General features: G+C 43.5%; 1 protein-coding gene across 3 annotated transcripts in view; it reads left to right on the forward strand.

Annotated features, from left to right (window-relative positions):
• Positions 1–22068, forward strand: part of GFRA1 (GDNF family receptor alpha 1) — a 202851-nt gene extending 180783 nt beyond the window's left edge. For 2 of the 3 annotated variants that reach the window (XM_045568235.1, XM_045568236.1), the window contains 2 exons: positions 15446–15499; positions 16654–22068. In XM_045568235.1, the coding sequence (XP_045424191.1) occupies positions 15446–15499; positions 16654–16809 (210 nt within the window). In that variant the 3' untranslated portion in view covers positions 16810–22068. The remainder of the gene's footprint in view (positions 1–15445; positions 15500–16653) is intronic. The other variant, XM_045568237.1, reaches the window with a different exon arrangement.
• Positions 22069–23819: the final 1751 nt, after the last annotated feature.

Genomic DNA, 23819 nt, shown 5'->3' on the forward strand with positions numbered 1-23819 from the left:
TCCTACGAATCTTTTTTTTAACCACTTTTCTCCAAAAATAAGAACAACTTAAGGAGGGAACGGGAAGACTAGGCTCCCCTCAGTGCATTCTGGGAAGAGCCATCAGGCCACCTGCACCTGTGGTCCAGAGGGCAGTGAGGCCAGCCCATCAGACCGACAGTAATTCAGCCATTGGGCAATTGCTTAACCCAATTGCTGGGTAATAAACATGCTTAATAAAAAGGAATAGAACATCTGCACCATCTTGACTATAAATATGCCCTCTTGTTCTGGGTAACCTATGAGAATACCTCTGAGCACACTTAGATCACATACTATAAATAAATCCAGTTTCTGTATCCCCTACTGACCTTTTATCCTTAGGACTTCTAACGACCGTGCCGCCCCTGAGTAATAGGCTCTGTCTGGTTCTTGGACCATGGAACTCACTTCTGTGGAGGAAGACAGCTGTGGTTCTCTGGGGGGTAAAATTCTACCAAGAGCTTCCCTCCTCTTCGCCCCTTATATTTCAGGCCCAAGGGGAGCCTCATCTTAGATGAGAGAGAATGTCTACAGAGGACACGTGCGATGGTGGGCATTGCATAGACATTTGGGGAGTTTTCCCCAGAGTGGCTGTCCCCTTCCTGTCCCTTGGCTGCAGGAACTTTAGAGAGGCACTCACCTTCGGGGCTCTTGGGGGAGCAGACACCACCCGGCCAGGCTTGACCTCTGATTCCCAACAGAAGCTGCACCTGCAGAAATTGCTCCTGGTTTCTGGGGTGGGGCTTGGGAGGACTCCCTTGTGTTCTGTCCCCCTCGTCAGACGCTACATTGATTCTAGGCTGCCTGAGCTGGCTCAGTCCACGCTGGCTGTGTGAGCCTGGGCTTATTGCTGCACCTCTCTGAACCTTTCTTAGCTGTCAGCAGGATGACAAAAGCTATTTCTGAGGGTTGATGTTAGGATCATGTGAGACGATGGGTAGAGCGTCTGGCACAGAGTGCGTATGTGTGAGTTTTAGAGTCAGAGAGGTTCGGTTCAAATCTCAGTGCAGCCTCTCCACGCTGTGGAGACTTGAGCAAGTCACAACCTCTCTGAACGCTTGTTCCCGATCTGTACGAAAGGGGGGTGCCCCCTCAGAAAGTTGCTTGAGTTGTTGGGAGTGTTTGGTAAAATGCAGATGGGATCACTGTTAGTGGAGGCTGTTAGTGAAGGTCATGGTCATAGTCACCATCACTATTAGTCTACTTGGTTTTCCCATATTTTCCAGGATATTTTTCCCTATCTACAAAAAGCACATATTTTTAAACATTATTGTTATTTTTTTTTTTTTTTTTGCTTTTCCCTTGCTTTTTTCAGCACCAAGAGTGCTCCATCTAATGAACCAGAGAGCAAACAAAAGCCCTTGGTCCGTGATGTCTCCAGACTGTGGTGTTTTACATCAAACCTTAGTTACCACCATAAGTCACAGAGCCATTACGGGGCTGCACTCAGCTGCACATAAATGCACAGGAGAATGAGAAGCTTAATAAATATTATCTGATGGTGATGAGGATGCGTGTCTGATGAGATAGGCTTCATGCGCTTCTCATCAGGGACAACAATGAATCTTTTCTGTGGCTCTTGCACATTTGCATTTCCAACTGCACATTGTGAAAAAACAAATGTTTCGTTTTAGGGCCCTCCCTCCTGCTTGCCTTTATGCCGTTAAGGCTGAATGTTCGCTATACAGAACACCCCCTCCTGCCACCCCGAACCAGAACGTCTTTCACACATTGTTTAGCATCCTCTTATTGTTAATTGGGCATAATTTTCTAAAATACAGCTCATAATTGCTTCTTGTCTGAATATTTTACTAATCAAGCAAGTTAACCATGAACGAAAACAAACAGTTCTCTAATGTATTGTGTAACCTGTGTTTGCCCCAATTGGGGGAAAAGCCAGAAAGACATAAGATGATCCTGCGAAGTTAGGAAAAGAAGAAAGCCCAGCTAGGGTGCCCTGTTAAGCTCCACGCGGTAGACAGGGTCTGCACATGGTGCTTCTTGCTGTCCTGCCATTAGTGTTAAATTACAAGTGCAGGGCTGCAGGCATCCTTTTATGGTGCGCCCGCGACTGACAGGGAAGCCCGAGGGACTGCTTAGCTAATGGAGGACTGTTGATATATCTTACTGGACTGTGTCTCTTTCATTGCATTCATTTTTAAATCCAAGGAATCACAGAAGATCATGAGCTGGTTCTCTCCAATATTATGTTCACAAGCCAAATTGGCCTGAGGTTTTGCATTTTTCCCACCATTGCCCCGATCTAAGAATGACCAGGGACCACAGAGAGACTGAGAGAGTGTCAACAGCAACTTGAATTTTAAAAGGACTTCCATCTAGAGTGTCACACTGGATTCGCACAACAACCCTAAGATTTAGGAAGTAGGGCAGGGATTATTCGAGTCATAGCTCATGGTTGAAAAGCCAGAACTAGGACTTTGGTAACCTGTGCTCTTTCTACCATACCCTATCAATCAAGCCAGTATGAGGAGCAAGTTCTAAGTTATAGTAGAAGCTGTCTTCATTGACCCTCCTTTCATCAGCTCCCACAGAAGCCAACCTGCCTGTTCCCCCGCAAACATGCTGGCTAGTGCCCCAGGCCCACTGAACACAAGCGTCTCGTCTGCCCACGTCTGTCCCTTGCTCCCTCCAGTTGAGATGCAGCCTTAACAAGTGTCAAGTATGTTTGTTCTCAAACCTTTTTGTGCCGGTTGTATTTGGTATTTTGCTTACACCATTTATTAAATACTACGTGAATGACTAAAATGGGAACACAAAGAAAAGCTTAATTGCTTCAATGAAAACTAAGTTGAATACATCTGAAAAGGCCAATTCCTGAAAAAATAAAATGCCTTTGGATTAGGTGTGGGCGAGACAACTGTAAAAGACTGAGATAAATGATAAAAAATGCAGAAAGATTCTGCACTGAGATTTCTCTGTGGGGTGTCAAACAAATGTCACTCCTGTTTTAAAGAAACTGAAACTGGAAATTGTAGACCAGGAATTGCAGGCCTAGCTTATGCAAAACATAAGCCAGGGAACTCCAATCAGTAGATATTTTTTAAAAAGGAAAAAAAAAAAAAAAAAAGGTGGCCTTTGTCATGTCTCCAAAAAATCAGTAAAGGAATGGCATTTAGATTTTAAATTAAGGTTTCATACAAATGTGCCATTTTTAAATGACTGCCCTTTCACTTCATTTCTCAATTGACCACCGATGGGTCCAGTCCCCAGTCAGGTCAAGGAAGAGGGTTTCTGGTCGAGGCTTGGCACTAAGCTCAAACTACATTGCACAGTTAAACTCTGACTGCCCCATGGATGCCAGGAATCTAAGACCTGCTAGATTGTCTCCACGTCACCTTCAAGGCTATGCTTCCCACACCCAAACACACCCACACCCAATCTGGCTCCATTTCAGTTCAATGAGCATCCGCTGTTGGAGGCCCATAGGCCAACCCTTGTCTGAGCCAGACTTCCTCCCTCGGGGTAAGGAAGCACTGCAGGCTCCCCATCCTGTGACCAGGCTCAGCCTGCCCAGACTAACTGAACTTGGCACCCTTGGCCTTCCTGAAACTTGTGCTGAGTGAAGTATCTTTACAAGGTCTTCTTAGAGCTTAATGTAATGAAAGCCTTTTGGCTGAAGTTCAGGCAACACGGAGACAAAGTGTCTTTGGGAAGGAGGGGTAGGTAGAGGAGACCAGACAGTCCCAGGCTTAGGGTGGGAAAGCCACCCAGGACTGCAGCCAGCCCCTTCTCAGAAGGACGCTTGCCCAGCTCACCCTCACTCTGTTACAGTCCCCTGCTTCCTCCTCGGCCCAGGCCAGTGTCCACAGGGCTCTGCAGAATTCAGCAAGGAGGAAATGGACCCTTCCCTGCTGAGCACGGACTCTGAAAGGCAAACACCCAAGCCCAAAGGCTCAGGACAAGCCTTATTTGTGTCCATCTGCTTTATGAAGCCGACTTAACTGCACATTGTGCAGACCAGGGGTTGCAAGTGGTTGCTACCAACTTTGCAGGAAAAGCAAGTCTCCAGGAGGGTAAATTTCAAAATAGACAGTGGCAGGGATTTTAGAACAGCTGGCCAACTGCTTGTGACCAGACCAGCAATAAAACCTCTCCCAGCTCCCCCAAAAGCTAGTGGGCAAAATCTGAAAAGCTGAAAAAGAATATAAGGCAGCAAATCCCTGGAAAGACCATTACTTAGCTTGGATTCACTGCCAAGGAGCTGCTTTGTGCTGTCTTCTTTTTATGTGCAGAAATTAATTTGGGCAAATATGGATTAAGTACACAATAGAATTGTTATATAGTAAGTGCTACCCGTGAAAGTCTATAATCAGGTGAGTCTGTTTGATTAATAATACAATGTGAAAAACGTACACTGTGGAGTATGTTCCTCTGCTCAGTTGTCTTTCGGGATTAGGTGCACATCCTTCTTCTTATGTTTCGTCCTCCAAAGAAACGTAAGCTATATAGATTTAAATTGAGAAAAGACTTTGAGTTCTTTTGCTTCTGGACTATTCTGGGAAGAAGTCATGCAATGGTTTTCCCTAGCAAAGTTCCAGTTTATGCTGCAGAAGAGACTCATATGCTAATAAACGGCTATTGACAAGTGTGATAGATGCAGATAGGTACTTAGTGCTGGAGAGCAAAGTTGATTGCATTTTACAGTCTGTGTATTTCTCTGTTTATTGCTTGTATTCTGTCATTAAGCAAACAGGTTCCTAATATAGCAAATCTCTCTAATCAGTAAAGCAAGGGAGAAAAGAACCAGAGCATCATTAATTATGACTATTTGGCTGCAGCCTGGACAGTCTGTTGCTATTGGATTGGGCAACTTCCTCTGGTTTTATTTTCTGGAGGTAGAGCAGAAACTGGCTTTTCTTTCTTTTTTTTTTTTATTTCAGCTCATCATGGGGGTACATAAGTTCAGGTCATATACATTGTCCATGTCCCGCCCATCCCCCCGAGTCAGAGTCCCAAGCGCGTCCGTTCTCATTCTCCAGACAGTGCGCCTGGCACTCATCATGTAGTCATACCTCCATCCCCTCCCCCCCCCCCACCTCCCTGGGTCTGCACCTTCAAGCATGACCATTCCCCAGAGGGTGTGCAACGCACTCGTCATGTAGGCATACACGCCTCCCCTCCCCCCACCCCCCATCCCAGTCTGACATCCAATTGGTATCCTTCCCCGATGTACATTTAGGTGATGATCAGGGAAACCAGTTTTCTGGTGAGTACATGTGATGCTTGTTTTTCCATTCTTTGGATACTTCACTTAGTATAATGGGTTCCAGCTCTCTCCAGGAGAACCAAAGAGATGTCGTATCATCGTTATTTCTTATAGCTGAGTAGTACTCCATGGTATACATATACCACAGTTTACTAATCCATTCGTGGATTGATGGGCACTTGGGTTGTTTCCACATCTTTGCGATTGTGAATTGTGCTGCTATAAACATTCGGGTACAGGTGTCTTTGTTAAAGAATGACTTTTGTTCTTCTGGGTATATGCCCAATAATGGGATTGCTGGATCAAATGGTAGGTCTACTTGAATCTGTTTAAGGTATCTCCATATTGCTTTCCATAGGGGTTGCACTAGTTTGCATTCCCACCAGCAGTGTATGAGTGTTCCTGTCTCTTCACATCCACGCCAACATGTGTTGTTTTGGGATTTTTTGATAAAGGCCATTCTCACCGGAGTTAAGTGGTATCTCATTGTGGTTTTGATTTGCATTTCCCTGATGATTAGGGATGTTGAGCATTTTTTGATACGTTTTTTGGCCATTCTTATGTCTTCTTTTGAAAAATTTCTATTCATGTCCTTTGCCCATTTTTTGATAGGATTGTTTGATTTTTTCTTGCTGATTTTCCTGAGTTCTAAATAGATTCTTCTTATCAGTCTTTTATCTGATGTGTAGTATGCGAAAATTTTTTCCCATCCTGTAGGTTGTCTGTTTATTTTCATGACTGTTTCTTTGGCTGTGCAGAAGCTTTTTAATTTAATCAGGTCCCATTCGTTTATTTTTGTTGTTGCTGCAATTGCCTTAGGGGTTTTCTTCATAAATTCTTTGCCTAGACCAATGTCTGTAAGAGTCTTTCCTACATTTTCTTCTAGAATTCTAATCGTTTCCCATTTAAGGTTTAAATCTGTTATCCACCGTGATTTGATTTTTGTGAGAGGTGAAATCTGTGGGTCCTGTTTCAGTCTTCTACATGTGGCTATTCAGTTTTCCCAGCACCATTTATTGAATAGGGACTCTTGTCCCCAGAGTATGTTTTTGTCTATTTTGTCAAAGATTAGATGGTTATATGAGGATGGTTTTATATTTGGGTTTTCTGTTCTGTTCCACTGGTCTGTGTCCCTGCCCTTGTGCCAATACCAAGCAGTTTTAAGCACCACAGCTTTGTAGTATAGTTTGAAGTCTGGCAAATCAATACCTCCCATTTTATTTTTATTGCTTAAGATTGCTTTTGCTCTACGGGGTCTTCTCTGATTCCATACAAAGGGTATAATTATTTTTTCTAAATCTGTGAAAAATGATGTTGGTAATTTAATAGGAATTGCATTGAATCTATAGATTACTTTGGGTAGTATAGACATTTTAACGATGTTAATTCTTCCAATCCATGAGCATGGTATGGATTTCCACTTATTTACGTGTTCTGCAATTTCCTTCCTTAGCGTTTCATAGTTCTCTTTATAGAGGTCTTTTACCTCTTTAGTTAAATATATTCCTAGATATTTTATTTTCTTTGTTGCTATTTTGAAAGGTATTGAGTCCTTAATTTGGTTCTCCGATTGAATGGTATTGGCATATATGAATGCCTCTGATTTGTGTGTATTGACTTTGTAACCTGAGACATTACTGAATTCGTTAATTAATTCCAGGAGTCTCTTGGTTGAGTCCTTGGGGTTTTCCAGATACAACATCATGTCATCAGCGAGGAGTGAGAGTTTGATCTCTTCTGTCCCTATTTGGACACCTTTGATTCTGCTCTCTTGTCTGATAGCTCTCGCAAGGACTTCCAATACTATGTTGAAAAGTAATGGGGACAGTGGGCAGCCTTGTCTGGTTCCAGTTCTGAGTGGGAATGCTTTCAATTTTTCCCCATTCAGTATGATGTTGGCTGTGGGTTTGTCATATATGGCTTGTATTATTTTTAGGTAGGTCCCATTTATGCCTATGTTGTTAAGTGTTTTTATCATAAAAGGGTGTTGAATTTTGTCAAATGCTTTTTCTGCATCTATTGAGAGGATCATATGGTCTTTATTTTTGCTTCTATTTACGTGGTTAATTACATTTATAGATTTTCGTATGTTGAACCACCCCTGCATCTCTGGGATGAAGCCTACTTGATCGTGATGAATTATTTTTTTAATCAGTACTCGGATACGATTTGCTAGGATTTTACTGAGAATTTTTGCATCTACGTTCATGAGAGAAATTGGTCTGTAGTTTTCTTTTTTTGTTGCATCCTTTCCTGGTTTTGGTATCAATGTTATATTGGCTTGGTAGAATGTGTTGGGGAGAATTCCATCCTTCTCAATATTGAAGAATAGTTTATGTAGGATGGGCACCAGTTCATCTTTGTATGTATGGTAAAATTCAGGTGTGAACCCATCTGGACCAGGGCTTTTCTTTTTGGGAAGGTTTTTTTATTGCTGTTTCAATTTCAGTTCTTGATATTGGTCTATTCAGGAATTCTATTTCTTCCTGATTGAGCTTGGGAAGGCTGTGTGTTTCTAAAAATTTGTCCATTTCCTCCTCATTTTCCAATTTGTGTGCATAAAGATTTTTGTAATATTCATAGATAATGTCATGTATCTCTGTGGCTTCGGTTGTGATTTCTCCTTTCATGTTCCTGATGGAAGTTATTAAAGATTTTTCTTTTCTGCTCTTGGTTAGTCTAGCCAGTGGTGTGTCTATTTTATTTATCTTTTCAAAGAACCAACTTTTTGTTTTATTAATTTCCCTTATAGTATTTTTGTTGTCTTTTTCATTTAATTCTGATTTGATCTTAATAATTTCTCGCCTTCTGCTGGGTTTGGGGTCAGTCTGTTCTTCTTTCTCCAGCTCTTGGAGTCTATTCATTAAGTTGTCTATTTGTAAGTTGTCTGTCTTTTTGAAATAGGCATTTATGGAAATGAATTTTCCTCTCAGGACTGCTTTAGCTGCATCCCATAGATTTTGATAAGTTGTGTCACCTTTGTCATTTAATTCAAAGAATGTTTTGATTGATTTCTGACTTAATTTCTTCCTTTACAAAATTGTTATTCAGGAGAAGGTTGTTTAGCTTCCATGACTTTGAGTAGGAATGAGAGTTCCTGTTAGGGTTCATTATTATTTTTATTCCATTGTGATCTGAGAAGATGCAGGGTATGATTTCTATTTTTTTAATTTTTTTAAGACTTGCTTTATGACCTAGGATATGGTCAATCTTAGAGAATGTCCCGTGAGCTGATGAGAAGAATGTATATTCAGTGGATTTCGGGTAGAATGTCCTGTAGATGTCAGTCAGGCCCATTTGTTCTAGCATTCTGTTTAAGTCTACTATGTCTTTGCTTATTTTCTGCTTGGAGGATCTGTCCTGTGCTGCCAGTGGGGTGTTAAAGTCTCCAACTATTAAAGTGTTGTTGTCTATCATTTGGTTTAGATCAAGTAGGATTTGCTTTATGAATCTGGGTGCGCCTAGATTGGGTGCATATATATTAAGTATGGTTATGTCTTCCTGTTGAATTGTGCCTTTCACCAGTATGTAGTAACCGTCTTTGTCTTTTATTACTTTTGTTGGTTTAAAGACTAAGTTATTGGAAATTAAAACTGCCACACCAGCTTTCTTTTGGCTACCATTTGCTTGAAATATCAAGTTCCATCCTTTTATTTTCAGTCTAAATGCATCTTTGCCGGTTAAGTGAGTTTCCTGAAGGCAGCAGATACTTGGTTTGTGTTTTTTTATCCATTGGCCCAGTCTATGTCTCTTGAGTGGGGAATTCAGGCCATTGACATTTAGTGAGAGAACTGACAATTGGGATAGATTTCTGTTTATCTTATTGGGTAGAACTTCATTGCTATGTTTTCTCTCTTGAGCCATTGTGGTGGCTAGAATTTGATCTTTAGCTCTTGGGTGGTTTTACATTCGTGGGTCTTTGTTGTGATGATCCGTGTGTAACTCTCTTTTGAGTACTTCTTGGAGGGGTGGTCTTGTCTTGGTGAATTCCCTCAGTCTTTGTTTATCTGAGAATGTCTTAATTTCTCCTTCATATAGAAAGCTTAGCTTAGCTGGGTACAAGATTCTAGGCTGGGCATTATTCTGTTTCAGAAGAGTGAGAATGGGGCCCCAACTTCTTCTTGCTTGTAAAGTTTCAGTTGAGAAATCTGGCGTAATTCTGATGGGTCTCCCTTTGTATGTTACTTGTTTCTTTCTCCTTACAGCTCGAAGAAGGGTCTCTTTAGTGGATATTTTGGTCAGTCTGACGACTACGTGGCGTGGTGTTTTCCTATTTGCTATGAATCTACCAGGGGTTCTTTGAGCTTCTTGAACCTGTATATCTAAAGTTTTAGCAAGGCCTGGGAAATTTTCTTCTATTATGTCTTCAAATAGTTTATCCAGCCCTTGCTTATTATCTTCTTCACCTTCAGGGATGCCTATAACTCTCACGTTAGGTTTCTTCACATAATCCCACATTTCTTGAAGACTCTGATCTTTTTTCTTATTTCTTTGCTCTATCTCTGTGACTGTCTTATTTAATTGGAAAGAGTTATCTTCGATCTCTGAGATTCTGTCTTCTATTTGATCTACCCTGTTCTTGAGACTTTCCACTGTGTTTTGTAGCTCCCTGAATAAATCCCTCATTTGTAGGAGTTCAGTTTGGTTTTTCTTCAATATGTCTATTTCTTTAGTGAATTTTTCTTCCAAATCCTGGAATTTTTTTGCAGTTTCTTTGCGTTGGATATCAATTTTTTCTTGTATATCATTCAGCTTATTTATAACCCAAGACTGAAATTCTTCTAGTAACATGTTGGTATTCTGAAACTGGCTTGTGCCAATTGGAGGAGAGTTGGCATTTCTCTTTGGGAGCGAGGTTTCCGTTTGGTTTTTTGTGCTCCCCATATTTTTCCGCTGAGCCCTTCCCATCTGGCTCTATTGCTAGATCTTTTCTCACAGCTTTAGTCTAGTTAACAGCACGTCTTGTACTCTGTTCTTAGGCTGTGAAACAGTCTAGGTATGTTGCTTCCTTTATCTAGAAGGGGAGACTGTTGTGTGTTGTTTAGAGATTTTTCTATCTCAGTTGGGGGGCTGCTTCTGATGGGTCCACCCCCAGAGGGTTGGCTTGACCTAAGACCAGTTTGGCAAGTTAAATCACTGTGTTGTCGACTTTCAGTTAGTAGGCAGGATTCACACTATTTGCAAGCAGAAAGCCTCTTCTCCCTCTCTTTTTCTTTTTTTTTTTTTTTTTTTTCCCCCCTGACTTTTGGTTCTTCCTCTGGATGTGTGGTTTCTGTCTCTTTCTGCAGGAAAGACACTGGATAGGCGGAGGAGGCGGTGCCCTCACTCACTTAGTGCCCCAGCTGCTGCAGCTCCCACGGGCAAAGGTCTACACTGTGCCAGTGTTCCCAAGGTCCGGGCTCCACACTCTTGCGTCTGGGGAAGCACTCAGTGTTCACACCTGGGAAGGGGACCTGGAGAGGGTCTATGGATCAGGGGATGGAGCCTCCTGGGGAGCCGCCTGGCACCCTATGGCTCTGCAGTAGTTAGACCTTGGCCCGCACAATTGCTGCTGCCCACCCGCAGATCACTGGCACTGGGGGGCAATTTTCAGGGTCCGATAGGAATCAGAGCTGGGGGTCTGGAGCACTCAGGAGTATACAGTAGCTCCTGGGCTGGAGGGACACCGGAAAGGAGAAAAGAAAAAGAAAGGAAAAAAAGAAAAGAAAAGAAAAAAAAAATGAGAGAGAAACAATATGAATAACAAGAAGAAGAAAGAGAAAACAAGAAAGAAAAGAGGAGGGAGGGAGGGAGGGAGGGAGGGAGGGAAGGAAGGAAGGAAGGAAGGAAGGAAGGAGATAAAAAAAAAAATCCCGCTTTAATATTTCACGCTCGCGGCCCCTCGCCTCGGTGCAGGTCCGCGTCTGTCCCTTTAAGAGATAGGGCACCGGCACCGCGGAGACCCACCAGAGTCCAAGGACCTTTCCGCTTAGCTGTGGGAACCGAGATGGCGACCACGCGTCCGCCGGTCGCAGGCGCCCAGAAACTGGCTTTTCTTATGCACGGAGGAGAGCAGAGAAATGTTCCATGCCCTGCTGGCTGACAGCTGCCTAAAAACCCGACATTAAACAGTGGCTTCTCTACAGAAATGGAGTCCTGGGGCAGCAAAGGCCAGCCTCCAAGTGGGTACACTTTTAAGTCCCCACTTCCATAATCAGAGCGAGCATGCTGCTCGCAAGCCTGACCTGCCCCAGAAGTTCGGGGAGAGCCTACTGTGGGCAGATTCCGTGTGGGGACTCGACTGAGAGCTGTAAATGATGTGTGCATCTGTGTCCTGCACAGGAAGGCTGTTGGCACCAAAGCAGGCTTTCCAAATGCTAATCACTGGGGTAAAAAGCAGGAGAGCCACCACTCTGACTCCAGGTAACAGAGGTTAACAGCATCTAATGCAGTTATTAACCCTCTGGTGCCAGGGACAGGCGAGGTCTGGCCTCACAATTACAGTGCCCTGGAAATTCTTTCATGAAACGTGCCTGGACTTGAGGATTATAGCCAGTGACAATTTTATAACAGCAGAGCAACAGCTGCTGGAGGGACAAGGCTTATGAAGTGCATAAAGAACAAGTTTCCCTGGTTTTCTAGAATGTGGGGAAGGCTCCCAGTTTGGGGATAGGCTTCTCTAGTATGCTTTTCATCGTCTCATTCTCAAGATAAAAACCTCAAGGTGCGAAGTTTTGGTGGCAGTGTTTCCCCCAACTCAGCGTCAGGCAGTTTTCCCTAAACTCTATGACTATAAATTAGATGTTAGGAAACACTCTTTCATAAAAGAGATTAAATAATTCATTTTTCAATATAACATAGCAATGGTTCTAATTGACTTTTAGAAAAATAAAATATATCCTCTTCTTTATCTCTTTTTAAAAGACATATCATATTTTAAAACCATGAACTGCAAGGTTTGGTGTCTAGGTAGGTACCGGCTGGCTAAGCTCTGTGTTGGGTCCCTGCATATCCCATAATTAGCAGGGCTGCAGGGCTCACGCAGGAGCACCATGCCAACGCTTCCATTATAATACCCTTGGTTTTACCGATTTATAACTCAGGGATAAAAGGTGCTCTTCTAGTTTCTAGCTTTCCTTAAACCTTACAAAGTCTCAGAAGTTGTTTCTTTTTCTTCCTTTTAATTCTCCTGGGACTGTCCCAATTTTCAGCAACTGAGACAGCGTTTTAAAGTGTATAAGTACTCTTTGCAATAGTTGAAAGCAGGGGACGCCCTGTAATTTTATCTATTTGCATTTATCATACCTGACTAGCAAGACAGTGATAGCTTGATGATGTTTTCAAAAATGCTCAGGATAAAAGCCTTTAAAATGTAGAAATAACAGGTTTCTCAGGCTTCTAAAGTGGGTTTTAAGACCCAGATTTTCTTAAGTGGACTGTGGATCCGCGTAGGTAGGTTTCTGACCCTCGGTGGGCCGTGGGGGTTCACACTGCCTGCAGGACTCCTAAGCATGCAGCCAGCAGGACACACGTGGTCTGCTCTCCGTCTCCCAGGCCCTGCCCTCCGTCTGCAGCCCGCACACTGTGAGAAGGACTCGTCCGTTGTTGACTACAACCAGTCTAGGCAGCAGACCCACTCTGGCCCGCATCTGGTTTGGTGAGAGATTTAAAAAGATCTCACATCTCTGTACAATCCTTTGATTCTGTTACCACCTGCCATTCCAGTAACAGGTGACATTTGCCCTTCACCTTCTCATCAGACTCACAGGTTTACAGTGGCCTGTGCTAGGCTCAGGTGGAACTCCAGGGCTTCTCTGTTCTGTTTCTGCAGTCCTCGTGGCCTCCCCAGGTACCCAGACCGCTCGTTAGGAAACGTGCCGTGTAAACAGAGAATTTCGAGGCCCACATGTGGACTGCTAGCCTTGGAGGGCTGAGTGGTTCTGTGGGTTGGACAGGTGGCTAGCAGGAGAGAAGGTATGTCCCAGAGCCTCTGCAGGGGCCTGACTACACACTCTTACTTGGACTCAGCAGTTCATCCATTTAAACCAACCAGAATGGTCCTCCAGGCAAGATGAGCTTGGGGGCTGCTGCGTCCAGTTTAGTCCAGCCCTTGGGTCTACAAGGCTAGAATTTGACCATTTCCTTTATATACAGGCCAAGGGGATACCCACTTTGGGGGAACAAGAGCCCGGAGACTTCACAGCCTTGGAGCTGGCCTAAGTGTATTTTCCTATGTAATGGAAACGTTATCCTAGCCATTCTCAGATGGAGAGCAAGAGCTGGTGAACTTAGACCAGTGCATATCTGCTGGGTTGAAGGCTTATAAATCTGCTATGCAGTGTGAAACCCTCAGTGACTAATGAAGGTCAGAAATCTACCCTACCTAATATGCAGATAGAGTCCACTTAAGAAAAACCTGTTAACATGGAGGCCTTTTCTAGCCCACTGATGAAAGCCCCTTTACAGTCATTTAATAATGGGGGGAATTATACTAATGCTTCAACAGGTGCCTGCAGTGGAGTGAGCCAGTGCCACGGATTGTGTGTACGATGAATAAAACACTGCCTGCTGGTGCTAATCATACAGAACAAAGTAGGAAGGAGGCCTGCCCAGCCTTTAGAATTCTTAGAGGCTGCTGTGGTCTAGGACACTAAGGTGCAGCTTAGCTGTGACCAAAAGCTCAGAAACAATTCGAGGGCATAATGTGTCCCAGTCTAGAAGTCATGCTGCCTTCCCTGTGCAATTTGGTAAACTTATTAGTTATGCAAAGGCTCTTAGAAAGGGTTCATGTCTTTTGTAGATTATGGCCTAGAAAAGGCAGAATGTGATGTTTTAGGGTGATTTTGGCTTCTGGGCTCAATTCCAAACTTGAACAGAAATAAAACATGTAAAGTTCTACACATTATTCTCTATAGGTAACAATGCAGTGGACCAGATTTGCCATTAATATAGATTAAAAGTAGGCTTTTGAGTCAGGTTCAATGCCACTTCCAATTTCTCCTCTGATCTTCTTATACATAACATTTAGTGACCTTTGAACAGCCCGGGGATGCTTCGCAGTGTCTTATTCCTGAGGCCTGTTTAAAGGTTTCTATTTCATATTCACAGCTGGCATATGCAAATATAAGTAAAGATTATGATGCCTCCCAAGTAGCATTACGGTCCATAAATTACTCCTTGGGTGAATATGCTCTCATTTCAGCCTAGCGTGTCTTCAACGAGTTGCAAAAGTCTTGCAACAGGCAGCCTGCCAGTGCTGTCCACACAGAGCTGGCTTCCCAGGTACTCCCGGATTCAGGTGTGACACTTAACCAGCAGTCATCCGGTTTGCAGATGAGCAATATAATCTTTCTTTCAACGAAATTCTCAGGCAGAAGCCCGGTGGAGAGTTGTTCCAGCCGGGGGGACGTAGGGAGCTCCGTGCCTTCATAGCTCAACCCCCTGGCACCTGCCCTGGAAGCAGTCCCAAAACGGCTGGCTTGGGGATCTGTAATGCCCTGCACAATCCCTTGCGGGTACCCATCCGGAAGGGTCCCTGCCCTTGCCTTAGTCCCTAGACACCGAAGTCCCCAGTCACTAGAAGGGGATCCCCTAAGCCCATGGCACACATCCTTTTTGCTCACCACCACATGTCCAGCCCTGGAGCACAGTAGGTGCTCAGTGAGTGTTTGTTGACTGGAGCGCCAAATAAACAAATTAACAAACAAGTTCAGGGAGACCTCTCTCTATATTACTAATAAATGGAGATTTTTATTGTACTATTTTTACCTAGAAGGAAGTACTTCCTCAAAATTAACACTCAGACCTGGCAATAAGTGAGCACTTCAAACATTTTTCTGTAGTAAACTCATCCTGTGCTGCCCCGACGGTAGCCACCAGCCTTGGAAATGGGGCAAGTCTGAATCGAGATGTGCCACGTCAAACACACCGATATTGCAGACTTAGTATTAAAAAAAAGGATGTAAAATAGCTCATTAATATTTTTTATATTGGTTACATGTTGAAATGGTAATATATTGGGTTAAATATAGTATTAAAATTAACTTCACCTATTATCTTTTTATCATGTGGCCACTAGAAAGTTTTAAATTATGTACGGGCTCCCAGTTGCGGCTCACATGTTTATCGGATAGCACTTCCCTGACAGCTGATTAATGGATCCTCAGTCATTACTCTTCCATGTTATGTTTGAGCTTTTTTCTTCTTGTGTCTCCGCAGGCACAGAAGCTGAAATCCAACGTGTCGGGCAGCACACACCTCTGCATTTCTGATGTAAGTTATGGCAGTTGTGGGGGCTCCCTGCATTTGTAGAGACATAGCTTTTGGGCCCCTGGGGCAGGGTGTGATATAAAGGATTCAAAGAAAATAAGGTTTCATGTCCAGAAAAAAGAGAAGCCACCCTTCCTGTCTGTCTGCCCTTTGAGCGAGGTGCAGACTTCGGATCCCAGTTCACAAAGCTAGCAGTAAGCGTGGAACCTGGGATCTTCAGCTCAGAACCCGGCCCCTGCACCAATACCGTGTTCCAGCGCCATGAGACTCTCTGCGGCCACAGTCATGTAAAGTCATCTGGCTCAGAGCAGATTCATAAAAACTGTCACTGCTCACCAGATGTTCTCTGTCTACAGTTCCTCTGACCTCCAGAGCACAGGGTAGATAGATAGGGCAGCTGCTTTACTGTCCACACTTTGCAGGTGAGGAGAAAACTCTGCTGTGTGCAGATCCTACTTCCTTGAGTGGGATGAGGCATTATGGGACTGAGCAGGCGCTGCTGTTGGGGATGGAGGAGTCGATCCTGAGGAAGGAAGCTGTGCTGGCTGGGGCTCCGGAAGCCTGGGTTCTGGTTTGGGCTCTCCCACCGATGACCATGGCAGCTCCTTGCTCTCTCTGACTACTCATCTAGAAAATTTAGAATTGAACTGGCTGGTGGAGGGAAGGACTGCTGCCTTCTCTGCCTGTCTCTGATGGTGTTTGTGACCCATCTGTTCATGAACTGTCACCTGACTGGGCAAGTTTCCTGAGGTGGTTCTTCCTGCCCTTCTTCCATGGCATGGAGAGACAGCAAACATTCCTACACAGTTGGTGGTACCCAGGAGAAGGGATCCAGGTTTCACAGTTACTGGGGGGCCTCGAGAGAGAGATGAAGAATGGGAGAGATTCCTGAGCTCAAATATCTCACCCCCAGCAAGTGGATTTTATTAATCCATAATGGAGGAGTGAGTAGTAAGCCTTGGCCAGTTTGTCAAAAGTATCTGGTTCTCACCCAGGTTCATGGTTCCTTTCCATAAGACTACAAATCAGAGAATTGAAGTCTCAGTGGTAAAATCCTGGGTCAGTGAGCGGGAAGTGGGAGAGAGGAGTGCAGTTAAATATGCTGTGGGGGAATGAATATGTGTGGTGGGTGATAATGAAAATATTCTTTCTTGCAGCATGAGTTTGAAAAGAATGGTCTCCCTGGTCCTTCCAGCCACATAACCACAAAATCGATGGCTGCTCCTCCAAGCTGCGGTCTGAGCCCACTGCTGGGTCTGGTGGTAACCACTCTGTCCACCCTGTTCTCTTTATCTTTGACAGAAACATCGTAGCTGCATTTAAGAAAAAAAAATATGGACATGTAAAAAGACAAAAACCAAGTTATCTGTTTGCTGTCCTCTTGTATATCTGAAATTCCAGTTTTAGGAGCTCGGTTGAGAAACAGTTCCATCCAACTGGAACTTTTTTTGTTTTTAAGAAAGCTTCTTGTGATCCTTAGGGGCTTCTGTGGAAAACCTGATGCAGTGCTACATTCCAGACTCAAGGCTTTGGGGCATGCTGTATTTTAAAGGGACAGTTTGTAAATTTGCCTGTAAAACAGACTGGGGCCACGTTTTTCATGATGATGATGGTGACAATGATGATGATGATGATTGTAACAGTTTCATTCTAGCCTTTACTGGCTAGAGAAGGATTTAGTATTTCTAAAGAATCTTCCATATCTCATGTAATGGCTTTGATTTCTGATGACATAAACTGTAGCCTGACATAGATGCCAAGACTTTTTTGCCACGAAGCAAAAGTTCTCATCAAGAGTAGACTTTGTGGATACAAACTTGTACCGATGTTCACCTTTCTATATGTACTAGCATTTTCCGTGCTAATGTTTATATACTGTAAACAGTTCTACACTCTCCTACAAAACAAAAAACACCTGTCACATCCAAATATAGTATCTATCTTTTAGTCAACTAGAGAGGGACAATGAGTTTGCAACTTCACAGTACCTGGATCATTGGACGACACTCTCCTAGGCCTTACCTGAGTGTGAAGCGCTTAAATTAACAAGAGTCAAATATAGCTGAAGTGTCACTCTAATACTCCTTACCTGAGATTATATGTAGAAAAACAATTTTACTACTAAATGATTTCAACTATTGGCTTTCTATATTTTGAAAGTAATGATACCGTTTTCATTTTTTACTGATGGTTTAATACAAAATACATGGAGCTTGTTTTTCTCTCCCAAGTAGTGTAAGCTCCAATATTAACTTCACAAGCACAGCTCTTCAAAAGCAGACTCTGAGGAGCCTTGTGCTTAAGCAGAAAGCTCTGCATCACGTTACTGCGGACAGGCTGGAGGAAACAGAACAGCCAAGCATTGTCTTTTATCATTTCTTGAAATGCGAGCATGCGTACCTGTGCGGAGACCAGCAGCCACTTGTAAACAAATGTTCTGTGCCGTCTAATGGCACCCTTGCCATTGACACCATCTAGCACCTGGGTTTTCAGGTTATGTGACAAAGGCAGCTTAGACAGGGATGGGGCAGGGGTGTGTTACCTTCTTTTTCGAAGCAGATCCATGCCAGGGAACACAGTTCTTTTCCTAGGGGTTTTCTTTACACCTGACTGTGATGTCTTGGTCGCTGCTTAGAACAGTTTGGTCCGAAGGTCGTCAGGAATCTGCTTGCATCTTGTTCTGTGTCCTCTGTGACAGACTGCGACTGACTATGTGAAAAAAGAAAGGTTTTTGAATCAAGAGGATCAACATTAGGTCTGGTGAGTGAGTTGGGTGGCACAGAGAAACAGGACAGGACGCGCTCCGTGCGGCATCTGGCTGTGTAACTGCACGTCATCTTCCATTGTGCTCTTCCTTAAGCGAATATAGACCCGAAAGTGCACTTTTGAAGTTTGCTTTAGATGGTGGGATTCAGAATCTACAGTGATCACGTACGAGTGGCCATGCTTCTCCAAAACTGAAGAAAAAGGAGGAGATTCTACCTTAAGACAGTATGGGGAGCATTAGCTTTCTTCCCACACGGGGACGGGCGTGTCGTAGGAAACCCGTGGTGCACGTTTCATACTGATCTCTTTGCCCACTGACGTCTGCCATGTAAGAGTAATCAGATTCCTGGGCGGGGAGGGGAAATCTATGAAATCCAAGATAAAGGCGTAGTCTTTTAGCTCTGTTGGTGTTTGAAGTATGTTTATATCCAAATGTTATAAACACAAATGTACAATCCTCAGTACCAACTTTTCTCACTTCGAAATGTTTTCAAGGGAAATTCACCAAGCACCCAAGTATATCTCATTAGTGAAAAGTTCCATAAAGACTTTTAACTTTGAATAAACACATTAAGTGTGTCAAAATATTTGGAATGCCAGTCATCTATGAGAGCATAGCTCTTACAGAGCAAATTTTGTTTTAATTAAGGTATCTCTGTGTATCTCCACCTGACTAATTGCGTGTGGGTCTGATTCTATGTGATCCACTGTAGAAAGCTATTGATTACGTCCGCAGTAAACAGCAGCTCTAATTAGCTTCAGATGACCAAAGAGGAAATCAGAGTTTTTAGTGCTAACAAGGGCAGCCTTCACTGAAGGAGGCATGGACATGCAACACGTAAATTAAATTCTGAAAAGCCTCATCTATCACCAACAAAGATCTCATTTTTCTTTAGCGATAAAAGCATATTTCAGTTACCAAATCCTCAATTTGAAAATACGTTGCTGACTAAATAAACAAGAGGAAGCATCTTGTTCGAGGACATGCAGTTAGAGAGATTCTTACAAAAGCAAGCCGAGCAAGATTTCTGCCATTCAGTGTGATCTCTGTTTAACACAGTGACCCCGAAACACCAGCATTTGCCCCAGGACTGGCGCAGGCAAATGACTGAAATCTTTTACCCCTCTCACTTCCTCTTGGAGTGCTTAAAAGCAAAAATGGTTTACTACTTCCTGTCCTTTATCGGGACATTTCGGGTGCCACTGGGTAGAGGGGCTGTCTGCTGAGGTTTGGGCCTCTTGTAGGAAGTAGCTCACTATAGTTGATTTTGACAAAAAAAAACCATAACTAAAAAAAAACCATAACTGACGTCCATACAGACCGTGACTCCCAGATCAAGCAAGTCTAGCCATGCCCTACTTATTTTAGAGAGAAAGAAAAAAAAGGCATTACTGCCAGACTGATTAGAAGCACATCATTCCACTTTGATGTTGAATATCTTTGACTAATGTATGTTTGAGTATCTTTTTAATAGAGCACATGAAGGAAGAAGTGCACAATATAGAGAGGGAATTCAGAATGCCGACTGAATATTTTTCCATACCTGATTTGTTTCAAACCTCTAACAGAAAAAGTATAAGTTGAGAATTACATAGATTATTTTTCATGAAGTATAGCAGACTGTATCCAGAATGTGATAAGAGTGTGGTTTCCATTTAATTTTTTTTTTTTTAACAATTCTTTATCCTGTAGTAAAAAGTGATGTCTTAGAAGCTGTGTCTTTTGAGTTCGTCAAGTACAGGACGGGGCTTCTCCAGAGCTGCCATAGCCTTGGCTGTGGTCTGTGTTGAGAATGTTCCTATCTTGCATTCGTGCTTCGAGAAGGGGCCACTTCCATCTGCCTCCCATTCCCACATGCCTCCTCGCCTCCAAATCAGACACTCCCAAGCACTCCATCTGCTGCACTGGGGAAGCGGGAGAGCGAAAGCATTTCTGAGTCAGTGTAAAGTGCCCGGGAAAAAGAGATGTAAGAGCAGTGGGAGTTTATATAATTAGCAAATTCTTTTCTTAGAATCCAGCATAAATGCATTTCTGTTGTTATTATTTACAAAACAGTGCCCTCAGAGGAGCTGTCTTTTGGAAAATAAGTTTTCATTCATGTAGTTAGACATGCACGACTTATTTGAATCAATAAACCGTGGGCCAGAAGAGGGCTGCTTGACTGGATTCACATTTTCTAATTCTCTTTCGAGGCTGTTCTTGATCTCCTGGATTCATGCTCTGTGATCTTTGCTGCTCTTGCCTCCGCTCTTTGATAAAGCAAATGAGACTATGTGAGACCCATCTTCCCAAGAAAGACCTAAAAGCAACAACCAAAAATGAATTACCACTGCCCTGGGCACAGTGACAGCAGTAAGGCCCTTCTGAGCTGGGAGAGTTTGGAGAAATGAGGTAAAATCAAGGTGCATCGAGGTGCACCCAAGGCCACATGTCCTGTTCCTTGCTGATGTTCCTTGCTGGTCAGAATAGGAACCTCCAGCAAAACAGCCAGAGTTCCCTAAATTAGGCAACAGTTCCTTCACAGGAAGGAAGGCAGAGCTAATATCTGGATGACAGAGGAAGACATTTCTATTCTTTGAAATTCTAAAATAAAACAGCTGGGGATTTGGTTGGATGCCCTTAAAAGCTACGTTTTTCTCTCATCCCTGTGATAGACATCTCATGTGTTTATCTGACACCTCTTGATTTTGACGCAGCTTTGCTTCTCAACTGACCATTTGTTTTAAGTCTATTGTCTAGAATTCTTCCTGAGGACTGTACCTCTGAAAAATAATCTCACTGCAGAGGCCCTAAATCTGTGGTTTTTGCCACTGCCTCCATCCCGGGGTGTATTCTGTAGGGCATTTCATTTCACAAGGGCAGTTGTCTTAAGACATTGGCTGATTCCATTCTCTTCTGTGTTGATTATCGATGCCTCGAGCTCCACCTTATTCTTTATTGCCTAAGTATTAAACAGGGTCCTTGTCCAACAATTCTTCATCCTAATCGCTCTATATTTAGTTCTACTCAAATTAATTCTTGTGCTATCAGACGGCCGTTCTTCTTCTTGTTGCTTTTAAGACAGAGAAGCCTCTCTTAGGAGCCAGGCCATCTGAAGGTGACCCAAGCCTCTTCTGAGCTCCTCTTCTTAGCTCTAGGATTGTTTTAGCCTCACCAGGAATCCTTTTGCTGCTCCCTCGTTCTCTGATGAGCTTCTCTTGCCTCCCAGAGACAAGGCAGCATGCTTATTCGGTGGGATACACCACCTGCACGTCTGATTGTTCTGAGACCCAGCCCAGAGGGGTGGGGAAGGCACACAAACCCTGTTTCAATAAACTGCCTGCAGAGAACCGCAGCCTGCTAATTGTCATCGAGGCCTCAGCCCCCTAAGGTCTCCAAGCTCATTTGACCAACGCAGCTGCGACTTCGGCTGTCTGCCTCTGGCAGGTGCCAATATCAGCATCTTGTCCCACTGCCATGGGGAGTTTATTTTTGCTCAAGGGCAGCTGCCAAGCCCAGCACCAGCATCAAGAGAAGGTTTGCTCTGATTTTCTTCTCTGCGTCTTGGGCCGGGCTTTCTTACCGATCCCCATTTTTGTTTTGTGGAGAGTGCCAGAAGACTGGCCAGCGCTTTAGCTTCTTCCATAGTTTTGACATCTCTTCCTGCTCACCCAGCCTTCCCTGGCAGAAGGCACGACCCATCATTGGTACTTAGAAAACGCTGGTTTATCCACTGATAAAGTGCACGTGTGCTCTCTCTCTCGCTCTCTCTTCTCTCTCTCTCCTCTCTCTCTTCTCTCTTCTCTCTCTCTCTTCTCTCTCTTCTCTCTCTCTCCTCTCTCTCTTCTCTCTCTCTCTTCTCTCTCTCTCTCTGTTACAACTGCTGCGGGGCTGTATGATCCGGCATTATCTTCCTGGCGTGCAAAGTGTGCTTGATCTGGAATTTGGTTTTATGTTTTTTAGCTTTAGCTGAAGGCATTTCTGAAGTGTGGGGAATAAAAAAGAAAATGGAAACCGCAGAACCAAATCGCAGATTGCCCGGCCTTATTTGGCTGTGGTCTTGCTGTCATCAAACATTTCTGATGTGCTTTTCTGGATTCAGAAATAGCTGATTGTCCTCAGAGAGCTGAAAAAAAAAATGGTTTCAGAAACCTCAAATCCAGGGCCTTATAGTTCTCCTAATTATCTATCTTTCTCTTCTTCTCCCTTCCCTCCCCCAAGGGAGCGGGGGAAACACGCTTCACCGCGGAGTTTGCTTTAAAGAGTTTTCCCATCTCGTGTGCATTATCCCTTGATATTGAAATTATTTTCTCTGTTTAATCCAACCCCTGCTGAGAAGCTGTGTGAGATTTAGGTTGTGGGATGTTTTTCTTGTATTCTTTTGGATGTTGTTGCATTTTTTACTCTTAACCCGAGGGTACGTCTCAGCTTATGTTCGTTCTGTTTCATGCAGGTTTACATACGTGTGGAATAGAAGAAGGCTTCTGCATTTTAGGATATTTTTAGAATTCTGTCCTGAGCGAGGGGTTCAGATACCCAGTCTCCTCCGAACTGGGGTGAGGGCTGAGTGAGCTTTGTTGAGAAGCCTCCAGTCAGGGAGGCTACAGATGGGCAGTTTTCCTTCGGGTCTCCATGTTATACGGTGTGTTTACTGCGTTTTCCACTCGTAGGAGATGATGTATTTCCCTCATTGTCTCGTGTGTGTGCTTTCCCGAGGACACCTGTACATCGGCCTGGGGTCATTCCCACATGGCTTCCTCACACGGCTGTTTTGCAGCAGGCTTTATTGCCGACACCTGTGGAAGAACATCTACATGTAGAAGTACAAGTTTTGCTCTTTGGACTTTGGAAGTGGTTTTGTGATGTTTGAATTTTCTGTTAGCCTATTGCGCAAGCACTACGGAATGTACATAGTCCCTCTGGCCATTCCCCACCCCAGAATATCCTAATAAACATTGTTTTCCTTTTTTAAAAAAATATATTATTGTGGTGTCTTTTTCTTTTATCCTGATGCATTGGAAAACAATCTCGAAATCTACGAATACACAGAAATCCCCGGTGTCAAGATACTGGGGTTTTTTGACAACAGATCAAAAGGACTGAGTGTGGCTACCACATACGCTTTCAGATCCTGGTTTCTCAGCCTTGGTACTATTGGCGTTCAGGCCAGATAATTACTTGTTGGGGGGACGAGCCTGTCAGGTCTGTACATTGTTGGTGTGAAGCAGCACCCCTCGGTAGCCCCGTGTCCTCAGATGCGACCAAAAGTATCTCTAGACATTGCCAAGTGCCCCCTGAGCAGGGGAAAAAGCACCCCTGATTGAGAGCTACTATTTAAGATCCAACCTAACAGCTCACTAAGGAGTAGCAAAAGGAACCAGGTTGTAGAGGAGGGGCCACATCTGATGTTTACTTTATGTCCTCAAAATGCAATTTTAAAATTAGAGGGTAGGGTTGGTAGGTTCTCTAGTTACCACCATATTTGTACTGAATGATTTGTATAGACTTACAGATAATAAGTATTTTGATAAAAGATAAAGACTAGAATGGGGTCTTTTTTTTTTTTTACTTCCAGTA

This window comes from Lemur catta, chromosome 14, assembly GCF_020740605.2.
Source record: "Lemur catta isolate mLemCat1 chromosome 14, mLemCat1.pri, whole genome shotgun sequence".
In the NCBI taxonomy this organism is placed as follows: domain Eukaryota; kingdom Metazoa; phylum Chordata; class Mammalia; order Primates; family Lemuridae; genus Lemur; species Lemur catta.